The 24,308-nt window shown below is 36.7% G+C and overlaps 1 protein-coding gene across 1 annotated transcript in view; it reads right to left on the bottom strand.

Moving 5' to 3' along the window:
* The window catches only part of TTLL7 (tubulin tyrosine ligase like 7), a 94,922-nt gene extending 80,081 nt beyond the window's left edge, over positions 1-14,841 (bottom strand). The window contains exons 1-6 of the mRNA XM_047085380.1: positions 14,660-14,841; positions 14,318-14,449; positions 9,669-9,790; positions 8,663-8,730; positions 4,586-4,744; positions 264-480 (exon numbers count right to left, since the gene is read on the bottom strand). Coding sequence (XP_046941336.1) covers positions 264-480; positions 4,586-4,744; positions 8,663-8,730; positions 9,669-9,790; positions 14,318-14,449; positions 14,660-14,684 — 723 coding nt within the window. The 5' untranslated portion in view covers positions 14,685-14,841. The remainder of the gene's footprint in view (positions 1-263; positions 481-4,585; positions 4,745-8,662; positions 8,731-9,668; positions 9,791-14,317; positions 14,450-14,659) is intronic.
* Between the last annotated feature and the right edge of the window lie 9,467 nt (positions 14,842-24,308).

Raw genomic sequence — 24,308 nt, 5'->3', positions numbered from 1 at the left:
TGCTTTGAAATCTATCCTTATGCTCACAGCACCCAGAGGGAGTGCCTTCTCCTAATTAGCCTGCTGGAGGAGACATCATTTTTTCTAATTTTCACAAAGCTGTCTATAAATTAGAAGCAGTCTTGTTTATGCACACAATTCTTGACTATAAAAACTGGGGAAAAGGGACTTGGATTCATATAATCATTATATACAATGGGTACTTTAAAAAGTACATGTTGAACAAATGAATAAAATCATTGATTCTAGCTGGTGTCACTTACCAAATTAGACTCATTAGGTGGGATGTATTTCTCTGTCCCCATTCGCACAAGTCCATCATGGTAGAGAAATATTTTCAGTGGATCACATGATGTTACCAGAATATAAATTCGTAAATCAAACTTGTAACCTTCCATTAGGAAAGGCTTTTCAATGTATTCTTGAACAATCAAATGATCCTGAGATGGAAGTTTGTCACCATTTCTTATCAAAGAAATCCTAAGTTAAAAAAAAAAGAATTAAAAGGATAATTTGATATGGTGTCAAGATGTTTAAAAAGCTACAGATAATACTAAAGAGAAAAATGGTAGAGTAGGGAATTCCAAAGTCTGTCCCCCTACAAAAGCAAAAACAGCCAAAAAATTGTCAGAATCAGCTTTTTTTGGAACTCTGGAAACTGACCAAAAGCTTGTGACAACCAGGGAACACTTAAACAAAAAAACAGCTGAATCTATGTAAAACAGCTTTGTGGCATTTTAACTCACTCTGGTCCCATCCCTCAACCTCGGCTCAGCAGTGGCCTTGAAGAATAATTCATGTTCCTAGTACAAGTACTGGTTCTAGAGTGCAGAATAGACTTTATTCTTGTGGTAGTTTTTTGTTTGTTTTGCTTGTTTGTTTGTTTTTCACCTGTGTGGTCATTTCCTGAAGGAACTCAAAGGACTTGATTATATTTTGTCTAAACGGGAACTCTCCCAGTGTTGAGGCAGCTACATGGAGGTGGGGGGAGGGAGTGCATTATTGAAAACCTTTAAAGACAAATGCATTATAGTTCCTGCTGCCTATGGCAACCAATAAAGGTTGGGGAAACCAATATACTAACTAAAAAGATTGGGAAGAAAGAGTAAAGTATGAGAATCTTGGGGGAATAAAAGCTTTGAAAAACTCAGACATTTCTGAGAATTTAGAAGACCTGTGTATGCCCAGGGCTGAGTGCTTGCTCAGGAAAGACTTGAGAGACCCAAAGCTCTCTTGAGAGGTCCATCAGGTTCTGGTTGTTAATGAAGGAGCAGGAAATGAGAATAAGGCAGAGTTGTAGACTGTCTAGTTAAGTGTTGAAGACATGTCCCAATATACATACACACACACACACACACACACACACACACACACACACACACACCATCTGCAAAGATTGGGAGTGTTTGGTTTGGGGGAGGTTTTCTTGGGTTTTTGTTTCTTTGTTCTTTGGCTGCAAGTGTTTGAGAAAAGCTCTGTTCATTTACTAGGTGAGTACTGACCTAAAAGAACAGGAACTTCAATGCCACACACAACAAAATATACAGACTTCACAAAATTATTTCAGAAAGATCACTAAACAAATAAAGAACAACCAAAATAAGCAGCAAGAAAAGCCTTGTAAAGGAGGAAGAATTTGATCTCCAGAGTTGCTACATTATTAACATTCTAAATGTCCAGTTTTCAATAAAAAAATTTACAAGTCATGCAAAGAAAAAAGAAAGTATGGCTCATAGGCATGAAAATTACCAATTAATAGAAAGCCAGACATTGGGCTTACTAGACCATCAACTATTTAGATCAACTGTTTTAAATCAAATAGTTAAAGGAAACAATGTACAGAGAACTGAAGGAGATCATGAGAATGATATCTCACGAAATAGAGAATGTCCATAGAGATAGAAGTTATTTCAGGATCCAAACTGAAGTTCTGGAGTTAAAAAAAATTCATGGAACAAAAAATTCATTAGAGAGATTAAACAGAAGATTTAAGAAGTAAAAAAAAAAATCAGTGAATTTAAAGTTTAGGTCAATTGAGACTAACTAGTCTGAGAAACAGGAAAAAAAAAAAAGAATGAAAAAAATGAACAGAGCTTCAAAAGGGAATCCCAAAAGGAGAGGAGAGAAAAATATTTGATGAAAAATATTAACTTACACATCCAAAGACCTCAATGATCTCCAAGTAGGATAAAACTCAAAGACATCCACACTAGAACATATTATAATAAAACTGTCCAAGGCCAAGACAAAGAGAACCTTGAAAGTAGCAAGACGAAGCTACTTATCAAACCCTAGTGATCCTCAATAGATAAACAGTTGATTTTTCATCAGAAACAATGGAGACCAGAGGCAGTGAGATGACCTATTATTCAAAGTGTTGACAGAAAGGGGTGGGGGGTTGAGGGGGTTGGTGGAACTGCTAACCAACAATTCTTTATCTTGTAGAAATATTCAAAATTGAAGGAGAAATTAAGACATTTCCAGATAAAAACTGGTAAGAGTTTGCTACTAGTATATGTGGCCTATAAGAAATGCTAAAGTGAATCCTTCTGGCTGAAATGAAAGGACACAAGATAGTAACTCAAATCCACACAAAGAAATAAAAAACACCTGGTAAATGTGACTACATAAGTAAATATAAAAGTCACTATTAATGTAGTTTAGGTTTGAAACTATTTTTTCCTTATATTATTTAAAATACAATTGCATTAAACTATAATTATAAATCTATGTTGATGGGCACACAATATATGCAAATATAATTCATGACCAAAACAACATAAAGGACAGAGCTATATAGAAGCAAAGCCAAGACTTGGCAGAATGTATTAAAAATAAATAAATAAATAAATAAATAAATAAATAAATACAAACAAAAAAACATAGTCCAACCACACATTGTCTACAAGAGATTCACTTTAGATTCAAAGAGAATGAACAAATGGAAAAGATATCCTATGCTAACAGTAACCAAAAGAGAGCTGGAGTAGTTATACTAGTATCAAACAAAATAGACTTTAAGACAAAAATTATTACAAGAGTCAAAGAAGGACAATATATAATAATAAAAAATACAACGTATCAATAAGACATAGTAATTATAAACATATATGCACCTAACAACAGAGCTCCAAAACATATATAGCAAAAACCAATAGAATTGAAAAAAGAAACAGTTCAACAATATCAGTTACAGTCTTCAATACTCTACTTTCAATAATGAATAGAACAACTAAACAGAAGACCAGCAAGGACACCACAGAGAGAGGTGTCCCTTTCTATGTACAGCTACATTACATGAGATAAACTCTGGCAGCACAGAATGTATACAGTATGCTTTTTCAGCTATTTTTATACTGTCATCAAACCAAATTGTTACTTATTTATAATGTTTCGACATTAAATATTAGCACATATAAATATAAACATGATTAACATTAAAATTTAGAAAAAATGTAAACATCTACTAAGCCCCGCCCAAAAAATTTTCCTTTGATACAAGCATTTAGCAAGCCAACTTTAAACAATTAATATACAATTCCCACTAATATCACATAAGCCATGGTTATAATAATTTCTGATTAAATTATTAAATTATGATTAAAAATTACAAGGAAATTTGTTGAACAATAATTTACCTGGCAGTTACATTTCCAAACATCTTTTTTCACCACAGCATTTTAAATATCAAACAACTGGGGCACTTGGGTGGCTCAGTCGTTAAGCGTCTGACTTTGGCTCAGGTCATGATCTCAAAGTTTGTGAGTTCAAGCCCCACGTTGGGCTCTATGCTGGCAGCTCAGAGCCTGGAGCATGCTTCAGATTCTGTGTCTCCCTGTCTCTCTGCCCCTAGCCAGCTTGCTCTCTGTCTCTCTGTCTCTCTCTCTCAAAAATAAACATTAAAAAATTTTTTTTCTAATCAAACAATTAAAATAACTCATGTGTTTTTATTAAAAGCAACCTCAGCCACATTTTCTTTGAAACAAACAAACAAACAAACAAACATTGCAGTAAAGTAACATTAGAAAGCAAAAGGAAACAGGAATATTAAGTTGTAAAATCTATGCTCAGCTAACATGTCTAGTTCTTAAACATGTCTTAGCTTAAAATGTGATTTATTCAATTTCAATTCAATTACCATGGTACCTAAAGAAAAAAACTTATTTGTAAAGCAAAGAGGATACATATTTTGCTTTAAAATTTCTAGGTATTGAAAGAGTAAGTCCCTTGCCATTTCTTTCTTTGAGTCAATTTAGGTCTACCGCATCAACTGAATTTTACCCTCCAAGTTTACTCTTAAATTATTATAAATGCAAAATTCTATGTTTAAGAAAAAATTAGAAGACATCTTTTTATTGTCTCCTATTAAAGTCTCACAACCTGTTGATTTAATTTTTATAATGAATTACTGAAGCCTGTGGGACAGGGTAAAATGGCTCATTAAATATTTATATTTAGTCCCAAAAAAGCAATGAAGACCCATTTTATTATTTTTTTCATATTCAACCATGAATGAATGTTCACATTTATTCTTTTTCCCCAATTTTTCAAAAACTTTTATATGTTCTGGGTGATAAATACCTACCCATGACCCATTGCACCATTAGCTGGTTTTACTATAAAAGTTTTCTGCTTTCTCTTTTTCTTCAATTCTTTCATATAGTTCTGGAATTGTGTATATTCAGCAGGGAAGATCCATGTTCGAGGAACAAAGGTATAATCCAGAGGCCGGGACTTGATCATTCTGTAAATTAGAGATAATATGAAAAGTAATTTCCATTCAAACTTGTCTAAATTTTCTTTCTCTGTGCTACTGACATTTATTACACGGATTTAAATTCCCTCCATTTCTTTTCATTTATTGATTCATTCAACACATGTCTGTAAAGCACCTACTATGTGCTAGGCATTATTCTAGACCCTGGAAGGATACATCAGTGAAAAAAAATAGACAAGAACCTCTGTCCTATGTACTAATTTATATATTGGTAGATTATTTAAGTATATACTTTATGCTAGGAACTGGGGATATTAGGATAATTTAATACGGTCTTAACTCTAAAGAATTCACATATAGGCTATTAAATACAATGTGCTAGATACAATAAAGACATACATGGCAAGGTAATATGTGGAAATAGTAATTAACTCTGCATCTGGGATGACAGGACAGGTACCAGGAAATGGTGTGCCATTCATATTGCTTCTTTAAAGATGATTTTGAGTCCTCAAGGAGTGGCTTTGATCATCTTTTACTCCAGTGTTTTTTGAAGTTTAACTACCTTTCTGAGAAAACCATGTGAAGCCTAAGTATACTAGAAGTTTCTTGTTCATATGAACTACATATGCCTATACATGTGGTTTTATGGCTGCAACGTATGTCCTGATATTTTTATATTTGCTAAAAACCAGGCTGCCTATTTGAAACATAAGGATAAAACTAGGTATAAAATGTTTACTTTTGATTAATCTCGATTGTTAACTGTTTTGTACATATTGATTCCCACTAAAAATGAATATATTTTAAAATATAATCAAAGAAAATCTGATTGCTTCAAGGAAGTTCTTTTTAATAAATGTACATAAGTCTTTTATAGATGAGATGATATTGTCTTCAAATGAGATTAGTCAAAACTAAAATGGAAGCACCATATATGGTATGCACAGAGGTAGCGCCTAAATTCTAAAAGGAGGGTGTGGAATGCATGAGCCACTTGGCCTCCAAACTGTAGGCTCCTATGGTTATATTTCAAGTGCTCTTTCAAAAGAACTCTGTAAAAAACTTACATTTCCATTATAATAAGGGAAGTAATTACCAACTCCATCTATCAAATCCAGAATAAGCCAACAAGCTAATTAATTTCAGTACAATATAGGCTAACTTTGACTGGTTTGGAAAACACACACACACACACATATATCTAAAGGAAGCACAGTAACAGTGCTAATGTCCATGTTTTTGTTTCCAATACCTTTAAGTGTATTTATTATATTTTTAACAATGATATTAGATCAATTTAAAGTTTTCATTAAAATAATCTATTTTAAACTAATCATATAGTATTTATGAGTGATACCATTCTTTCACACATATATTTGGAAAAAATCCAAGCACACATATATTGAAGAGAAACACTTTATTCCATTTAGCAATCTAGCACAAATCATTTGATGTAAAAATGGATAGCTTCAAAAGAAACATGCAGTCTCTTTTGGAAATTTGGAATTTGGAAATATGGAATAATTTCTGCTCATAGCTGTCATGGATTTACTAAATGATATTAAACATGTAATTTAGTTAATTCTCAAACAGGTCATAACTTTCAATCCAATAGAAGATTATTTTTTCCTTAAGGAGAATTCCAAAGATTCTATAAAAATAAGAAATTGCCTATTTTTAATAGCCTACTAATGGGTCTACATTCAACTTTCTTGACTCTCCTGACCATACAGGCTTCTGTTCTCTACAAAACAGATAGAATGATCTTTTCGAAATGCAAATCTCATCATATTACCAATTTCACCTCCCCCTCCTCTCCTGTGGAATTTAGGATAAGGACTATAATCCTAAACATCACGCTTCAACTAATCTCTCCTGGTCCCCATCTATGTCTCTGTGCTCTAGCTACACTTGGCCTTATTTCAGTATCCTGACTATTCCTGCTTTCTTGCACAAACATGACCTTAGCCCATACTATTCTTCCTGCCCAGAAAGCTGTTATATACCATTTTACCAATAAACTCTTACTCAGGATTCAGATTTAGGCTTCCACATCACTTCCTTGGGGAAATTCTCCAATGCCTCCCTAAGCCGGAAGTCCTTCACTATGCACTGACTTACAACTGTGTACCTTTATTTCACAGCACTTATCACAGTTGCAACCCAATGTTGTAAAAGCCTCAAGTCTGCTTTTGATCACCTCATGAGCCCAGAGGCCAGCACAGTGGCTCACATATAAAAATTATATTTAATAAATATGTGTTAGATGAAAGTAAATGACTTCAGTGAAACACATGTCCCAAACTTTACAGAGGTAATTCCTGTTCCTCTGATGTCCGTTCTTCCTATAATCCCTATGTTACTAAAGTGTTGTACCTTCATGATCTCCTAAACCAGAAGGCTATCTACCAGTCATCTTGAACATTTCTCTACTCCCCTTGGATTCTCACATCACAGCAGCTTTCCAGTCCTGTAAATTCTATCTATTTTGTATTTTCCAGATGGATTTTCTCTTCCCTATTACCACTCTCTCCTTTAGTGTATTAGATGTTGACAATCACCTACTCCAGGGCTTTCTCCTCCTTTCTACATTCTTTGAGTCCATTATCTATAGTCCCACAAAGATTATCTAAAACATATCATTTCTCTGCTTAAATCCATTAAAAAAAGTCTCACTTCTCTCAGGATAAACAGAAATGTTTGCTGAGTAGTTAAATACATTAAAGAATCAATAATTAAATAATTGAACAAAATATAGTTACATGGCATCCGCAGCCTGGCCTTTGCATTTATCTCCAGTATCATCTCAGGCTAAGCCTCCTGACACCCTATACAACCACAGAAACTGCTTAAAAGTTCCCCAAACACATCATGTTGGTTTAAGCCTCCATAAAGTTTCTACCACTGTTGTTTTTGCCTACAGACTCCTTGACTTCTTTTCAAAGAATAAACTCTTATATACTTTTCAATATCCATTTTGATTTTCATTTCTCCAGAAAGCCTTCCCTGCTCTCCTAGAAATGACCTCTGTCATCATCTTTGTCACCGCCATACACTGACTCTGCCCCTCATGTGGCACCATCAAACTGTATTATATGTATCACTCTTTCTCCCTTATTAAAATTTGAGTTCTAGGCAGGGACTAGGCTTTATTTGTCTTCTTTACCTCAAAGTTAGCAGTCTCTAGTCTACAGTAGATATGCAAAAAATATTTGTTGAGGGAATGGATGTATAAACTGTCACATGATACATATAAATATCTAATTACACACCAAGGTTACTAACCTTTCTCTGAGTTTTCTTTCTAAAAATGTTCTCAAATTATCACTTAACTTCCTTAAACTAAAAACAATGTAATCAATATAAATATACATCACATTAAAAATTCTGCAGTTCATTTGGTATAGCACTTGAGAACTTATGAACAGTGTTTCCTATAAAAGCAGACTGTTTACTCCAAACACTGGTCTCAGACAAATTTATGTATATCCCTGGGTAGGCACATACACATGTGTCTATATGTATGAATGCGCACAAATTCACCTACTACAGTGTCTTGCACATGTTAGATGCTCAACAACCAGTATATGAATAGACACACACACACACACACACACACACACACACACACACAGTGTATTATGTTGCCAAACTGCAGTAAAAAGAAGCCCAAGATTCTGGAGACTAGGATTCTGCTCCAGGTTTGCTATTAACTATTTGTTTGACTTGTTCAAGATATTCATTTTTGTGACACTCAGTTACCTCCTCTGTAAAGTGAAGGAAGAACCAGGGAACTTCTAACCCCTGCTAACTCTACAGTTCTCTCTTCCATCAAAGTATCATTTCAAATCAATGTAACCTGGTGAAAGATACACTATAATATTGAAAATGCAACTTTCAAAAATTATAAGAAATTCTCTATTATAAGTAAATGAAGATTACTTGGTCATATTTCTTGCTAAGAAATCCTTTCTACAGATCTCCCCCATTCCTGGAAAATGGTTGATCCTCTGGAAAATAAAAAGGTAAACATTAATGTTCTCATTGACTTAATGAATATATTCATTTATACTATAATAGAGTTACATCCATCTTCTGAGTTAAATATTTTTTTAAAGCTATTAACGTAAAACATTTAAAATCAAATGACCTACAAGGAATCTGTAGAATTCAAGAATCTACAATAAGCAAAGAATGAAATTGCAAATTTTTTCAGAAATCAGAAAAGGATATTTACACAGGTATCAAAGTTACAATTTTCTGTGTCAAATAACTAGTAATTCTATGTCCAAATTATTTCTATTATCCTCAATTTTCTATATTCATACAGATAAGCATTGTATAAATATTGGTGAAAATGGCCTTGTTTGTTCCCTATGGTCAATTTTGTATTTCCCACCACACTAACAAAGAACTGTACAAAATGTCAGTTGTCTAAAGTTCTGGGTATTTGGCTTTTTAGTTTGATGTCTATTTTTTTAATATGCTTGCATTACATTCTAAAAATCAAAGAATGAAGCCAGACTGCACATAGCAGACATGGTAAGGTACTTCTAGTTCCTGATCTGTCTGTGCAAGCTACTCCACATCACCCATCTTTAAGCATAACACAAAGCAGCAGTGTAGGAAGACTTTTCTCCTATTCATTCTTCCTTAAAGATGGAAAGAGGTTATGAGGCACCTGGGTGGCTCAGTCGGTTAAGCGTCTGACTCTTGGCTTTGGCTCAGGTCATGATCTCATGGTACGTTAAAAGTTTGATTTGAAAGAATTCAGGCCTTATGTGACGAGTCAGTACAACCAGACAGCAACAAAACAGGTTGTTTGGGTAAGTTAGAACTGAAATTTAATATGTCAACACATTAAGAACCAACCCTATCTAAGTAAAATTATAATGGAATTCATATAACTTTCCTGATAACCAATAATTGGTCATGATTAATTCCCCACCTGGTAATTTTGCAGCTCGGCAATCTTCTCCTGCTGAACTGCAGAATCACACCATATAAGGTTGCTTGTCTCATCCTCATCTGGAGTTTTCATAAATCCCATTTCATCTATTACTAAACGAACTGCAAGTAAACGGTTACGTTAAATGAAAATTAAAATACTTCTGAAGTATATTCGTTGTGGAAACATTTTCTGATCTGTGCAAATTTTATCTCACAGTATTTCACTTGCAAAATATCCATTAGTTATAGCATAACCTTGTTTTTAGTTACAACAATTTATCTAGGGCCAAATTATACTCACAGTAACTGAGAACTGTTTTTAGGTTGCACTCAAAATCCCTGGTTTCAGCCCTTCGAGATTTAGCGGATACACAACACTGCTAAAGAGTTCAGGGATTATTCATGGCACAGTGAAAACATACACACAGCTGAGACAACACTAAGGAAAATGTACTTCAGGGCTTTTTTGTGACCTTGGGCTAGGTACAAAAGGGAAAAGGTAATAATAGTCCCTGATCATTAGACCTATCCTTTACTTTCCACCTCCCCAGTTCAAATTATTTTTAGCAGTTAAAACCAAGTCAGCTGTGTTGACCCAGGATATGAAATAATGAAGCAGAATTCACAGCAGAGATCTAGAAACTGGCCCTCCTATCTGCTCCTAACCCTTTAATCCTATTGAAAGAATGTATGCTCAGAGGAAAGCTTGTTTTTTAGTACAAACTATTTATATGCCCCTCTCTGACTTGAATATCACAATTAATATCCCACAAATTTCAAGTTCAGAATAAAGACAAGCACAGGTGCCTGGGTGGCTCAGTCGGTTGGGAGTCCGACTTGGGCTCAGGTCATGATCTCGCGGTTCGTGGGTTTGAGCCCCGCTTCAGGCTCTGTGCTGACAGCTCAGAGCCTGGAGCCTGCTTTAGATTCTGTGTCTCCCTCTCTCTGCCCTTCCCCCGCTCGTGCGCTGTCTCTGTCTCAAAAATAAATAAATATTTTTAAAAACTAAATAAAAATTCTGAGTCTTCATAGAATGGTGTAACTGTATAGACGCACTTCAACACTTTATTTTTAAATATTTTTAAACATACTGGTACCCTTCGTAAAGGGAGAAATGGTAATTGGGGGTCAGTTGTCTGAATCTACCTGGCTCAGGCATAAAACTGATGAACAGACACCTGTTGGTCTCAAGTCCTAGAGACTCTGATTGCTTATTTGGCTGAGGAGAAGGAAAGGGCTTTTTATGCACTGGTTCTGAGAACCCAGACATAAAAGGAGGGAACAGTGATTGGTGGTGGGTGAAGTTGGGGCTGGGGGAGGAATGTGGAGCTGGAGTGGTAGTTTTCCATGAGAGGCTTGGGAACTTTTGGGGCTGTTCTGAAGGCCCAGGTAAAAATGTACAAAGCAAGAGTTGGGAAAAGGGCTGTTCTTCTCTGGTCTGCCCCAGGCCACCATGCAGCGTTGGTGAGCTGAGGCCTCAGCACCTGCCGTGCCACGTGGGGCTCCCAGGAAGGGCAAGGGCAATAGCCACACAGTCTGGGAGACTCCTTTAACTGACTCATAAGCAGAAAAAAATAATGAGGCCAGAGCATCAGCCCAAGAGTAGACCTGCTCCTGAGTATAGGAGAGACACTGTCTGGGGCTGCTCAGAAATCACTGAGAAGACCTTAAAGAGAGGATTGGAGCGGGTGGCAATTAGAGGGAGGACGTATAATGAGCTACTCAAACGTGGTCATAAATGTATACATGAACCAGTGAGGCTGAGGACATTCAGGTTACATAGCCATAGTGGAAAAGATCTACTCTTTCCTTAGATTCACAAAATCAAATATGTAAGGTCAGTCATATATAAGTCTCTTTTATTATGAAGTTCAAAGCTTGGAGAGCTGACAAAGTCGAACTTCAAAATACAATGTTGGGAGTTAAAATGTCACTTTTTTCTCCAGTAAGTTTAATTTATTTAATCAAATTTTTGTTTGAATTGAAATTTTAGAAATCAGTTGGAATCTTTTAAGTATATCATCCTCCAATACATGGAAAAGAAACCCCTTCAATGTGTCGGTTCAAAATAGAAAGTTGTTGACACCTAAAGCCTAACTCCATGCCTACAAGGCTGATGTGTTAGGAGCTCTCTTTTAAAAAGGAGGTAAAACAGTTGCCTCCATATTGAACTTCTATCAAGCCAAACACCCTGCTGGAACAATAGAGATAACCATATGAATCACTTTCTCACGTTTCCCTTTGCATATCACATACCTGCTTCTCGGATCTTTTTTGTCCCCATTTAATAAAAATTACCAAAAATACATTCCTCACAATTTGTCCCATGATTTTTTTTCCCTAGACCCATAGAGCTTTCAGAGGCTAAGCAGAAGTTTTAAAAATAGGAATCCATGCAACTATCTAAATTTTAGATACAGAAGATACATTTGTTTCTCATTTTAAATTTCAATTCATACTTTACTTAGGCAGCATGATATAGTAGAAAGAAAACTGAATCTGGAATGAAATGAATTCAGGTTCAAGTTCCACTTTCGCCATCTGTATGAACTTGGGTAAGTTGCTAACTCTCACTGGGCTTGTTTCTTCAACTCTGCTATAAAGGACATATTAAGAAAATCATGTGAAATGTCATAATGTATTAATCATAGAACTGTGGGAAAGCACTTCACTATTCCACAATGTGTCTTCATAAGGAACTATAAGAAAAATTTCTCTCAAGACACAGGAACACAGAAGTCCTATATCCGTTGAATAACCAGTATGATTTTATCTCCTGCTGTGCATTCTAGAGTGGATTGTGTTTTAATATTTGCTTCAGTTGAGGCTCCGAGTCAAATCCATCTCTAACTATAGAGGGTCTCAAGGAATGTATTTTGTATTCTTATCAGCCACAAGATTCATCCTATTTTCCTGTTTTTATTTTTCCATGCATATTTTCTTATGGCTATTAGCCACTTCAAATTCACTATTAGAGTGAGGGAAGACAGGGGGAAAGGGAGCAAGGGAGTAATGCAGCCTATATGCAGGGTTATTTGGAAGATTAAGTGAAATAATACACGTGGAAATGTTTGGCCAATGGTTATAAAAAATTACTATTAAAACTATAGCAAGGTTTTCTGCCTGAGGAAATAGGCAACACCAGGGCAAAAACACAGGTGTGCTGACTTATGGCTTAAGTGTATTTCCATTATATAAGTCAACTGTCAAGGAAGCAGTAATTAAATTCTAAGAAGTACGCTGTTGCATTCACTAGCTTAAATAAGGGAAAAGCAAGGTAGCATTTTCTCCTAGGCACATGGTCCATTCTCTCTTTCCCTCCCCTATACTTAGCTCTGTATCCTCTCAACGGTCCCCGATTCAAGGCCCTACAGGAATTTTGTTAAACACAAATGAGCAGGCTCAGCAAGGAGGTAGGAATCATTATAAAGAATGCTAAGGCAACTTCAGCCCTGGGAAGACTTCCCGGGAAAGTGACGGGGAAGTGCACTGAAACACTCTCCTATAGATCAAGGCTCCTTATGAACCCTGCCAGAACCGTAAAAGCAAGAGGGTAAGTTAACACCACCCATCAATCACTTTAACAACAGTCGCCTTACTCTTGTTCCTAGAAAACATGCTGCAGATAAACCCTGAATCTTTCATATTTCACCCTCCCATGCTAACTTGCTTCAAGTTCCTTCCTCTGAGGACCACTTGTTGGAACAGAGTATCAGGGGACCTCAATTCCATTGAAGTATTCCACTGATTGCTCAAGAACTTTGGTGAATTACTGCAAATGAAATGAGATTCCCAAAGATTAATAAGGGTAAGAATAATTAACATCCTTGAGGTTCACATGATTTTCCTTAACTTTTAGTGCAAAATGGTTGAGAGGAAGATTATTTGAGTACTTACGGTATTTGTTAAGAGTTTTGTTTGCAATGCTGGACAAATGTATCTTAATTTAAAATGATTATTCTTATCTATTCTCTATACTACAGATACTGCTTACACATAAGAACTGCAATTTCATTAATAAAAAGCAACAGCATCATCAAAAGAATTTTCTAAAACACAGAGAGAAATATGTTTTTACTCCTTAAGCCAGGTTCTCATTGTTTAATAAAAAATCTCAAATTTTGTGTTTTTTTATTTTGCATCTAACATTTTAATCTGTTTCATGTTGATTTGATACTTGATTTAAAAACTAAGTATTAATCAAAATCACATCTATTGAATACTATCCCATTAATAGCTAAAGCTTTTAGCAATGTTTACATTGATGTTCTTTCTGATTATTAACATGTTAAATGTCTCATAAAATAGAAAATTTTATAGAATACATTTAAAAATCAATTACAGGGGCACCTGGTGCTCAGTTGGTTAAGCATCTGACTCTTGATTTCGGCTCACATCATGATATCATGGTTGGTGGGTTTGAGCCCTGCATCAGGCTCTGCACTGCCAGCACAGAGCTTTCTTGGGATTCTCTCTCGCCCTCTCTCACCGCCCCTCCCCCCACTCATGCTCGCCCTCTCTCTCTCAAAATAAATAAATAAACATAAAAAAAATCAATTACACAAAAGATCATTATCTCCAGAATGTCTACATTGTTTTCAACATCAAACCAGTTTCCCCAACAATTATGATTCTGAGGAGACCTACCAATTTCAAACTTTGTCCCAGCAACATTTGCTGTAATGATTCCCTTCTTTTTCTTCTTTCTGACTTTCCTTTTCATTGTGCTTTGATAAGGCAATTCTGTATTCAGATCCAGGGGAGAGGGTCCCTGAATAACTTTAAAAGAAATGTAAACCAGCCAAATATCACTGAAATAACAAAAATTCCAGAGCAGAGAACACAAATGCCCCCCCACCAAAAAAAAAAAAAAGTAAAATTATAAATTCTACTTAAAAGTCCTCAATTAATTTTTAATTCTTAAAAAAAAATTCAGTGATGATCTATAATTTTGTATATTTTGTAGTGTGATTAAGTCAATCTGCTTACCTCTTTCTTGAGGCAGAGATGGCATTATTGTCTGTGCCTGTGACAGTGTGTGTTACTGGACCAAGCTCTCAGGAAATCTGGAAGGCCTGCATGAGTCTAAGTAGGATACAGCTCCAAATCACTGAAAGTTCCTATCATATTATCTTGGTGGAATCCTCAAATTTCAGGACACTGAAGTTATGGGATGAGAAGGTACCTGTAGGGATTTTAAAACAAAGTCATTTTAGAAAACAACTCTGACGAAATTTTTCTATTGTCTTTAAAAGTCAAGTGAAGGTGAAAGTTACTGTACTCAATCGACAAATGTTTGTTAATTTATAAAACCTTACACAAAATGCCAAGTGATAGTTAGTTCCCTGTCCTAAAAAGTGTAGTCTAGAGGAGGAGGTTTTATTTAAGTTACATATCATATTTACACACAATAAATAGCATGCCATACACAAATAATGATGATAACCACACTCGCTATCATCTACTGAATGCTATCGTAGGCCACTTAAGCCATTTAATCTTGCAGCAAAACCATGAGGTGGAAGCTTTTATCCCTAGCTTACAGTTAAGTAAACTGATCTCAGAAAGGGCAAATCTTCACACAAAAGTGACAATGTGGAGATTAAAGTGAACAACCCTCTGGTGTCAAAGTCAGTGCCTTAACTAGGACCCCACACAACCTTCAACCCAACACCTGAAAGTTAGATGCAGCATCACTTTTAATATGACACAGCGAAGTGACTGCCAAGGCAGAGATCACATACAACGAAATACAGAGAAAAGCGATTCCTAGTGAAGGGGTGGCGGGGGTGAGGGGGGGCTTGTTGGTAGGGAGGGAGTTGATGACTTCATAAAGTAGACCACATTTGAATTGTGCCTTAAAAAATGAACACAATTTTGAAAGGCAGAAAATGAGAGGAGTCATCATTATGCTGATCTTATCTGGGCACACAGAGGAATGCAATAAACATTTTTTAATGAGCTCATTTGATTCGGCTACACCTCAGCATGGCCTATATTACAGTCCACTTATTTTCACTGTGTATGTATGAACCTAGGTATTTATGCCCTGACTATACTATATTGCCCAGTCTATACTGTCAACTTTCTAATTTCTCCCTTCATGTTGTAAGAATCTTTAAGTTCTTGTAAAATGTCTCTAAGCACAATGAAAAACTATAAAGCCTATCATGATAAACAAAGGTATGGTATCGATACCTTTATCAGGAGGTTATCAGGTTTATCAGAAATTCAGCTATATAAAATGTGACTCTTAATACATCACCCTCAATAGTCATTACTAATAATAGGATTCATTATTAAAGAAAATTTAGAACTTAGTTTTTGGGTATCATTTTTACTAGAATAATTATCTAGAATAATTCAATATGAAAACTAGTTAACTATTACTTATTACAGAACAATTGTGGACAGGCACTGTTAAGAATCTAAAATATCTTACCTAATTAACACACCTGGAATTGAGATACCATTTCTGCAATTTTCTAGACATGGAAATCAAGGCTAAATAAGTTAAATATATCAAGGTAACACAGTTTATAAATAGAAACCTAGGCTTTGAACCCAATTCTGACTGATTGTTCATACTGTTCACAGAGCCCCACTATTTTCAGACACCGTGCTAATATGCTATATAGATGTAAAAAAAAAACAAACAAAAAAAACCCACAAAAACTTGGTAACCCAGTTGCAGTGCAAACTGCCAGATATGGGTGTATTGTGGGAGATCACAATACTTCAAAATCAAACAGTGAAGTCACAGTAAACATCCCCAGCCTGACCTCAGCTCCCAATTCCAAGCTGGAAATAGACTAGATTACTTTTCAGAATAAAAGAAAGGAGTGGTCTAAAGTTCAGTGTGATTTCTTTCTGGAAGCTCTTTGATACCTCAGGGAGGTAACTATTTGGGTTTACAAGTCCTTGTCCAACATCTTGTTACTGGAGTAAACAAAGATTCTCTTATGGTAACAGAGTACGTATTACATCGAAAGTAGGTGACAAAGTCAAGAAGAGTTTGAGACAACATCTGCCAAACTACGTTGACAATAAGTTAGTAATTATTATCAGCTCTAAAAACAGATTTGTTAATTTCTGACTTAAATAATGAGCCAAACAGCTTTGATTAGTATAGAGCTCAAAACAGGAACTGTTACCCCTTCACTCACCACACAGGAATTTAAAGGCCTTAAATTTAGTCTATCTTTATATGCTTTACTTAGTTGCATTTATATTTTGGTGAATAACAGTAAGAGTGCTTTAACAAACTCAAGAACTTCATCCTACCATCTCAATTCTAATCATTTCATTGTATCCCTAGTGAAAGATGTGAGACGGCAAGATTGATCACATCACTTAAATGAGCCATGGTTACCTACTTTCCAGAAGCACACAGCATGTTTCAGTTACCTCCAAAATACTTCAAGCCAAGGGTTTCTTAAGCTTGGCTGCAAAGTAGAATCACCTGAGAAACTTTTGAAACTCCTAGCGCCAAGGCCACACCCCAGACCCAAGTGGGGCCCAGGCATCAGCATTTTTTTAGCTCTCCATATAATTGTGTCATGCAGCCAAATTTGACGTCTGCTGCGAGCACATAATGACACTGAAGCCAATAATAGTTATAACATACACAGACAAGAAAAAAGTAAAACAAAGAAGAAAACTTTGGAACCTATATTTAAAAAGGCCAAATAGGTTAAAAAAAAAAAAAAAGAAAAGAAAAGAAAGAAAGAAAAGATCATCCATTAAAATCTTCATCTCTAGTTGAAGTAAACAAATTGGGGAAAAAAAGAATTAGAAGATCACCAGAAATTGATTTCTAAGACAAATAAGCAATTTTGTTCTGCAAATAAGCCATTTCCAGAAGGACTCAGTTCTCAAAAATGTCAAGCAAATGGGCACCTTGAATGTAGAAGTTCAAGGGCTACCATGCAAAACAATAGATACATAAGACTAAAACACAAAAAGCTGTAATTCCAATACATTTGTGTTGGAGTGCTCTTTCTTCCCAGTCCTTTCTGTCGAATTACAACCCATCACTTAAAGTCCAGATACCAATTTCCACTCTTTCCTTAGAGCTTCCTCTGATTATGTTTGAAGAAATTCATTACTCCCTCTTCTGGTCTATCACAGAGACCATTATTTGTACCCCTATCATATCACCAACCACAAACTAAGAAGGTAAGCTCTGTGAAGACAAGTGGTTCTGGTTTTCTTCTATCTTCTTCAATCCTCCACTCCCAGAGCCTAGAATATTGCCTCACACAATGCCAAGAAAGTACTTGTTCATGATGCCACCTGGCAGGAACCAGAGGTGGTCATGGGGCTCTGAGAAACAAACACATATCATTTACAATATATTACTTTCACATTTTTAAGTGAAAAAGGCAAAGTACCCAGAAGTTTACATCTGGGTAAAATAACAGAAGAGCACGTGGGAAATATGCATTGAGTGGTGGCAGCCTGTTGTGGCAGGTGCACAGCTAAAGGAGACACCCTTTCGTGTACACCCATTAGTATCCCGCGCTATTACCTTTTGGAAAAGTAAGATACATGTGATAAAAGTTTGTTTCATCATTACAATGTTAATAACAAACCCACCAAACTTTGCGTGTCATTTAGATCAAAATACAATATGATAGAAAGAGCACTGAACAAGAGGTCAGTTTCGATTCTTATCCTTTATTCTGCCACTTAACAGATACATGACTTAATTTCTTACTGTGCAAAAGGAAGAAATTGACTTTTTCCAGCCTTAGAGTCAAAAATACCAACCAATGCTATCTTCATTGGTTGGTATTTTTGATAATAAGATTGACACCAAACACCTTTTGTGGAAATTATGAGAGAAACTCCGATGTTCCCAACATCCCCAGGAATCTGTGCCCAGTGAATGCTATATAGAATGGGTTCTTCAAACGTATTGGCAGAATTTTAATTACCATAGATTACTAAATTTTAGTAATCTTAACCAAAGGTCAGTGGGAACCAAAATTAGGGTTAAGTTGAAAATATGTAAAATTATATTAAATAAAAATTTAATAAAAGCTGTTTTTATGATGAGAAGGAAGGAGAAAGAAAGGAATATAAACCAGTACCTCCTGTGTACTAAGCATTTTTCACATAACTTCATGTGTATTTAGTCCACTTAATAAATGCCCTGGTATGTTTTATTCTCATTTTATATATAGGAAAATTTAGATTTCATGGCTAAGTAACTTGCCCAAAGTCACACCTAATAGGTGACAATGAAGTGGCTTGTCTTTAAAGCCCACGACATTTCCCACTTTGTATGCTACCTTCAAAATTCAGTCTTTAAACATGACACATTGAAGATTTCACAAAGAAGCTTAATTCTGCTTGAGTGGAGCTGTTTTAAAAGCTAGAGAATGAGAGCAAGAGAATCAAGCTGTGGTTTAAAATGTAGTTGAGATCACAAAGTTGCATCAGATTTAATCTGTCTTCTTAGAACCCCAATGCAGCTATCCATATCTAGACTGTCTTCCTGTTTTTTTCCTTCATGAAGGTATTACAATTCAACAAATACTCTTATGTAGCAGCCACTGTTCTTAGTGAACAAAATAGGAAAAAAAAAATTTTCTTTGTGGTGCTTACACTCTAGTTGGGGAGAGACTAACAGTAACAGCAAACATATTAAATAAGTAAACGTCAGAAAATGCTAAGTACTGGGGGGGTGGGGAACACAACTGATTAGGAGACCAGGAACGTGGGGGGAAAGTAAGGAGAAGAGTTACAATTTTATTTTATTTTTATTTAACGAAGAGCCTTTTATTTTTATTTTTTATTTTTTAAAGTTTATTTATTTTTGAGACAGAGAGAGAGAGAGCATGAACAAGGGAGGGGCAGAGAGAGAGGGAGAGAGAGAATCCCAAGCAGGCTCTGTACTGCCAGCGAAGAGCCTGATGCGGAGCTCAAACCCACAAACCATGAGATCATGACCTGAGCCGAAATCAAGAGTCAGATGCTTAACCAACTGAGCCACTCAGGTACCCCAAGAGTTGCAATTTGAAATTTGAATCCAGATGGATTGAATCCAAATGGAGTTGATAAAAATCTGATTTGTATGTGCACATATGTGCCTGTAAGCATATGAGGATATGAACATGTGCGAAGGGGAAGGAATGGAGAAGACATACCATTTCTGTGGTACTGAACAATGTCTAAGCCCTCCAATATGGTTCTTATTCCTAAATCCTGGTTTTCCTATGTATTTATTTTCTACATTGGTTTTAAAATTACTATTTTCACACTGACAAGGAGAACAAACATGTTTCACAGTGTATATAACGAGTTTTATGTACTTTTGATAGGGTATCAATTTTCTGACGGAGAAGGAGAGAAGAGGGGCAGGGAGATCCCAACCCCTCTCTCCACCTTGTGTCCCCAGGACAGACATTAGATTTGCACACACTGCTGATGACTCTCTTGGGTTCTTGTCTCCTAGCATCATAGTTTTTGGCATCTAAGTTACTCCTGTCCCCCTTCCATACTTGCTATCCTACTAATAATATGACTTTTCAGATCTCAAAACAACAATCTGTATTAGAAGAGTCTACATTTTGCTGCAATAATAAATATCCCCCATATCTCAGGAGCTTAAAACAGCTAAGGTCTATCTCTTAATCATGCTACATATCAACCAAAGACTGGCAGGGCTGCTCTGCATTTCACAGTCACACAGGAAGCCAAGCTGTTAGAGCAGCCATCATCCTAAAACCAGTCACTGTACCAGAGGGAAAGAGTTTTGGAGGCTCTTATATAGGCAACTAATGACACACAAAATTTCTACTCGCACGTCAATGGCCTGAATAAGTCACATGACCCCAGCCAACAAGAGTTAGGAAGTACAATCTTATCATATGACCAGTAACACTAATAACCATCACAAACTCCCTATTTGAACCTTGCTACCTCCCCCTAGGCACTATTTTCTAGTTTTCCATAGCTCCACTTTATAGTATTCTCCTCTGCTGGAGAAAAAAAAAAAAAAAGATAGCGAGACTCTGTACTGGGCCCAGTATACCCCTTAATTTTATACAATGGATAATTAAATTTGTCTATCCTTCGCCTGCTCTGGACTGTAACAACACTGATGAGGAAGAGGAAGAACACAAGAAAAGGGAAGGGATCGGGTGATTTCAGTCATTTAATGTTAAGCATACTATGTGCCAGGCACTCGTCTAGGTTTTTACATCTAAAACTCTGATCTTCACAACCTAAAAGGTGCCGTTATTATTATCCCTATAGACAGCTGTTTGAAGAAAAGAGGTACTGGGGCGCCTGGGTGGCTCAGTCGGCTAAGCGTCCGACTGCAGCTCAGGTCATGATCTCACGGTTCCTGAGTTCGAGCCCCGCGTCGGGCTCTGTGCTGACAGCTCAGAGCCTGGAGCCTGTTTCAGATTCTGTGTCTCCCTCTCTCTCTGACCCTCCCCTGTTCATGCTCTGTCTCTCTCTGTCTCAAAAGTAAATAAACGTTAAAAAAAAAAAATTGAAAAAAAAAAAAGAAAAGAGGTACGATGAACAATGATATTGAAACACAAGGTAAAAGAACATTTTTAAATGATAATTCTGCAAATTTGCCTCAAAATAATCCTCTCCGGATTCCTAAACTGTAACTATCTCATGAAAGATGTTTCTAGTACTACTTCAAAATAATTGAAAAATAATGTTACAAAAATCATATCCAATCAGGCTTTTACTTAGGGGAAAAAACACTCTCCACACACATAACGTATTATTGCAGAGAGGTTACTACAAGTAGCAGTCAGAAATCTATTACTTCATGAAAATTATCAAATGAGACAGCTGATTTTTTTTTTAATGTTTATTTGAGAGGGAGAGAGAGAACGAGAGAGGAAGAAGCAGAGAAAAAAGAGTGAATTCCAAGCAGGCTCCACACTGTCAGCTCAGAGCCTGATGCGGGCTCAAACCCACGAACCCTGAGATCATAACTTGAGCTAAAATCAAGAGTCAGACGTTTAACCGACTGGGCCACACAGGCACACTGAGGCAGCTGATTTTTTTGTGTGGGAAAAGAAATATTTCCAGACATCAGGTCATGAATACATTCATCTATTTTTGTGCTGTAACACATCACTAAATTTTAGCACTTGGTCCCCAAACCAAATTTGATATATTATTTTTATTTGCAAAGAGATACTGCATTTCTTTTTTTATTTTATGTTTTTTTCAAATTTTATTTTAGAGAGACAGAGTGTGAGTGGGGGAGCGGCAGAGAGAGAGGGAGACACAGAATCCGAAGCAGGCTCCAGTCTCTGAGCTGTCAGCACAGAGCCTGACATGGGGCTCAAACTCATGAACGGAGAGGCGATGACCCCAGCCGAAGTCGGACGCTTAACCGACTGAGCCACCCAGGCGCCCTGAGATCCTGCTTTTCTTAAGTGACAGTAAGAAAATGAAAGTAAGTGAAATATGCGCCAATTTTTAAACATTAAAATTTGAAATGTTTCTTATTTGTTTTGATATTATCAGGATTGGATTTAATGTGAGCTCTAGACCAGTGGCTTCTTAAGCTTTCATGTGCACACCAATCATCTGAGAATACTATATAACTACGATGTTGAAGTCCAGATTCTGATCCATTAGTTCTGGGGTGGGGCCTCAGAGGCTGCATTTCTAACAATTTCCCAGGTATGCTGCTCCACAGACCACACTTCGAGTAGCAAGGCTCTAGGGGACCACAATGTTTAATACTAAGCTGACACTTTTTTTTTAAGCTTAAAGTCCTTCTTTATAACATATAAAAATTACAAAATTATATAGTGATTTTAAAATTCACGTGATATGAAATTACATATTAATGTTAAAGGGCTCCACGAGTCAAGAAAATAAAATAAAGATTAGGAAATGTTGGCCTAGAGCAGGGATTCTCGAAGTGTGGTTTCAGGAACAGTAGTATCAGCATCACCTGCACTTATTAGAAAAGCATTTTCTTGGGTTCAAGCCCGGAATTTTCAAATCACATTCCAGGGGTGAGTGAGGCTCAACAACTGACAAGCTCTCCAGGTGATTCTGATGTAGACTAAAGTTTGAGAACTACTGGACTACGGGCCAACAGCTGGTGGCAGAGGCAAACTCCAGGAAAGTGGAGGACACCACTGCTGGAGTCTACTCCTTCCCCACCGGTCTTTTTAAGCAGAAACATGTGCATGACTTAGAAAGAAAGCATTTGCCAAGCAGGACTCTGAACAGCTGGAAAGGAAGATACTTACTACAAAGGATCTCTCCTTACTACAAAGGATTTACTACTGGAGACAGCTAAGTGAGGTGAGGTTTTATTAATCTACAAAGGCAACTGATACCCCTGTTTGAGCCCAAATCAGCCACCAATGGTAACCAATCAAGACATTCATTTTAAAGATAAGCAGTCTACTAAAAATCATTACACATATGAGGATTAACAGTAACCACAAAGATTAATAATATACCCTCTGCTCTTGGGGCGCCTGGGTGGCGCAGTCGGTCAAGTGTCCGACTTCAGCCAGGTCACGATCTCGCGGTCCGTGGGTTCGAGCCCCGCGTCGGGCTCTGGGCTGATGGCTCAGAGCCTGGAGCCTGTTTCCGATTCTGTGTCTCCCTCTCTCTCTGCCCCTCCCCCGTTCATGCTCTGTCTCTCTCTGTCCCAAAAATAAATAAAAAACGTTGAAAAAAAAATTTAAAAAAAATATACCCTCTGCTCTCAAGCACCGAGCCAGGAGCATGGTAACTTGATCTGAAACGGTCATGAATAGCTGAGAAATGGGGAGAGGGGTTGCAGATGAACATCAATATTGTGGTACATTGCTGCACGCATGCAACGAAAGTACTATGCGTCAGTAAAAATAAACAAACTAGAATTACATGATGAATCACACAAATAACGCAGATGAAAAAAAGTTGAGGAATACATATAGTAGTATATTATTTATACAAGGTTTAAAAGTACATAAATAACATATAGTATATATTGAGAGAGAGAGGGAGAGAGAGAACTTAGGAATGAACATATAATGAAATAAAAGTGTCAAGAACTACATGGGGAAGATAAGAAAGGAGGAGGAGGAGGCAACAGCCAGTCCTGTTCTACAGAGGATGAGCATCGAATATGTCATTCTTAACATAAAGAATGAATGCACCCTTATCATGGTTTAGCCTTCTGAAACAATAGGGAAAGTAAAATGGCCAAGATACTTTCATTTGAACCATCACATGTCTCCTTAGAATAGAATTATGTTCTAAGTCGGAAATTTAGGTCTGATCCTAACTCGTAAGAAATGTGGAGTCACTGAAGGACTTTAAGAGGAGTAACACAATCTCAATATTTTTTTAATGTTTATTTCTGAGAAAGAGAGACCGCATGAGAGATGGGAGGACAGAGGATCCCAAGCAGGCTCTGTGCTGACAGCAGTGAGCCCAATGTGAGGCTCAAACTCACGAACCCTGAGATCATGACCTGCACTGAAATCAAGACTCAGATGCTTAACTGACTGAGCCACCCAGGCATCCCCTAAATTTCTTTTTAATCGATTACACTGGCAGTAATCACAGGAGCTGGATAGGACGGGACAAGAATGGAGACCCGGTCCTGAGAGGATGTTACAAAGACATCCTTCTCCAGAAG

This window comes from Lynx rufus, unplaced genomic scaffold, assembly GCF_022079265.1.
Source record: "Lynx rufus isolate CCGP_SWC_20201006 ecotype Redwood Valley unplaced genomic scaffold, mLynRuf1.p SCAF_2, whole genome shotgun sequence".
Lineage (NCBI taxonomy): Eukaryota > Metazoa > Chordata > Mammalia > Carnivora > Felidae > Lynx > Lynx rufus.
The sequence above is the reverse complement of the archived record's forward strand: the minus strand, read 5'-3'. Positions and strand labels throughout refer to the sequence as shown.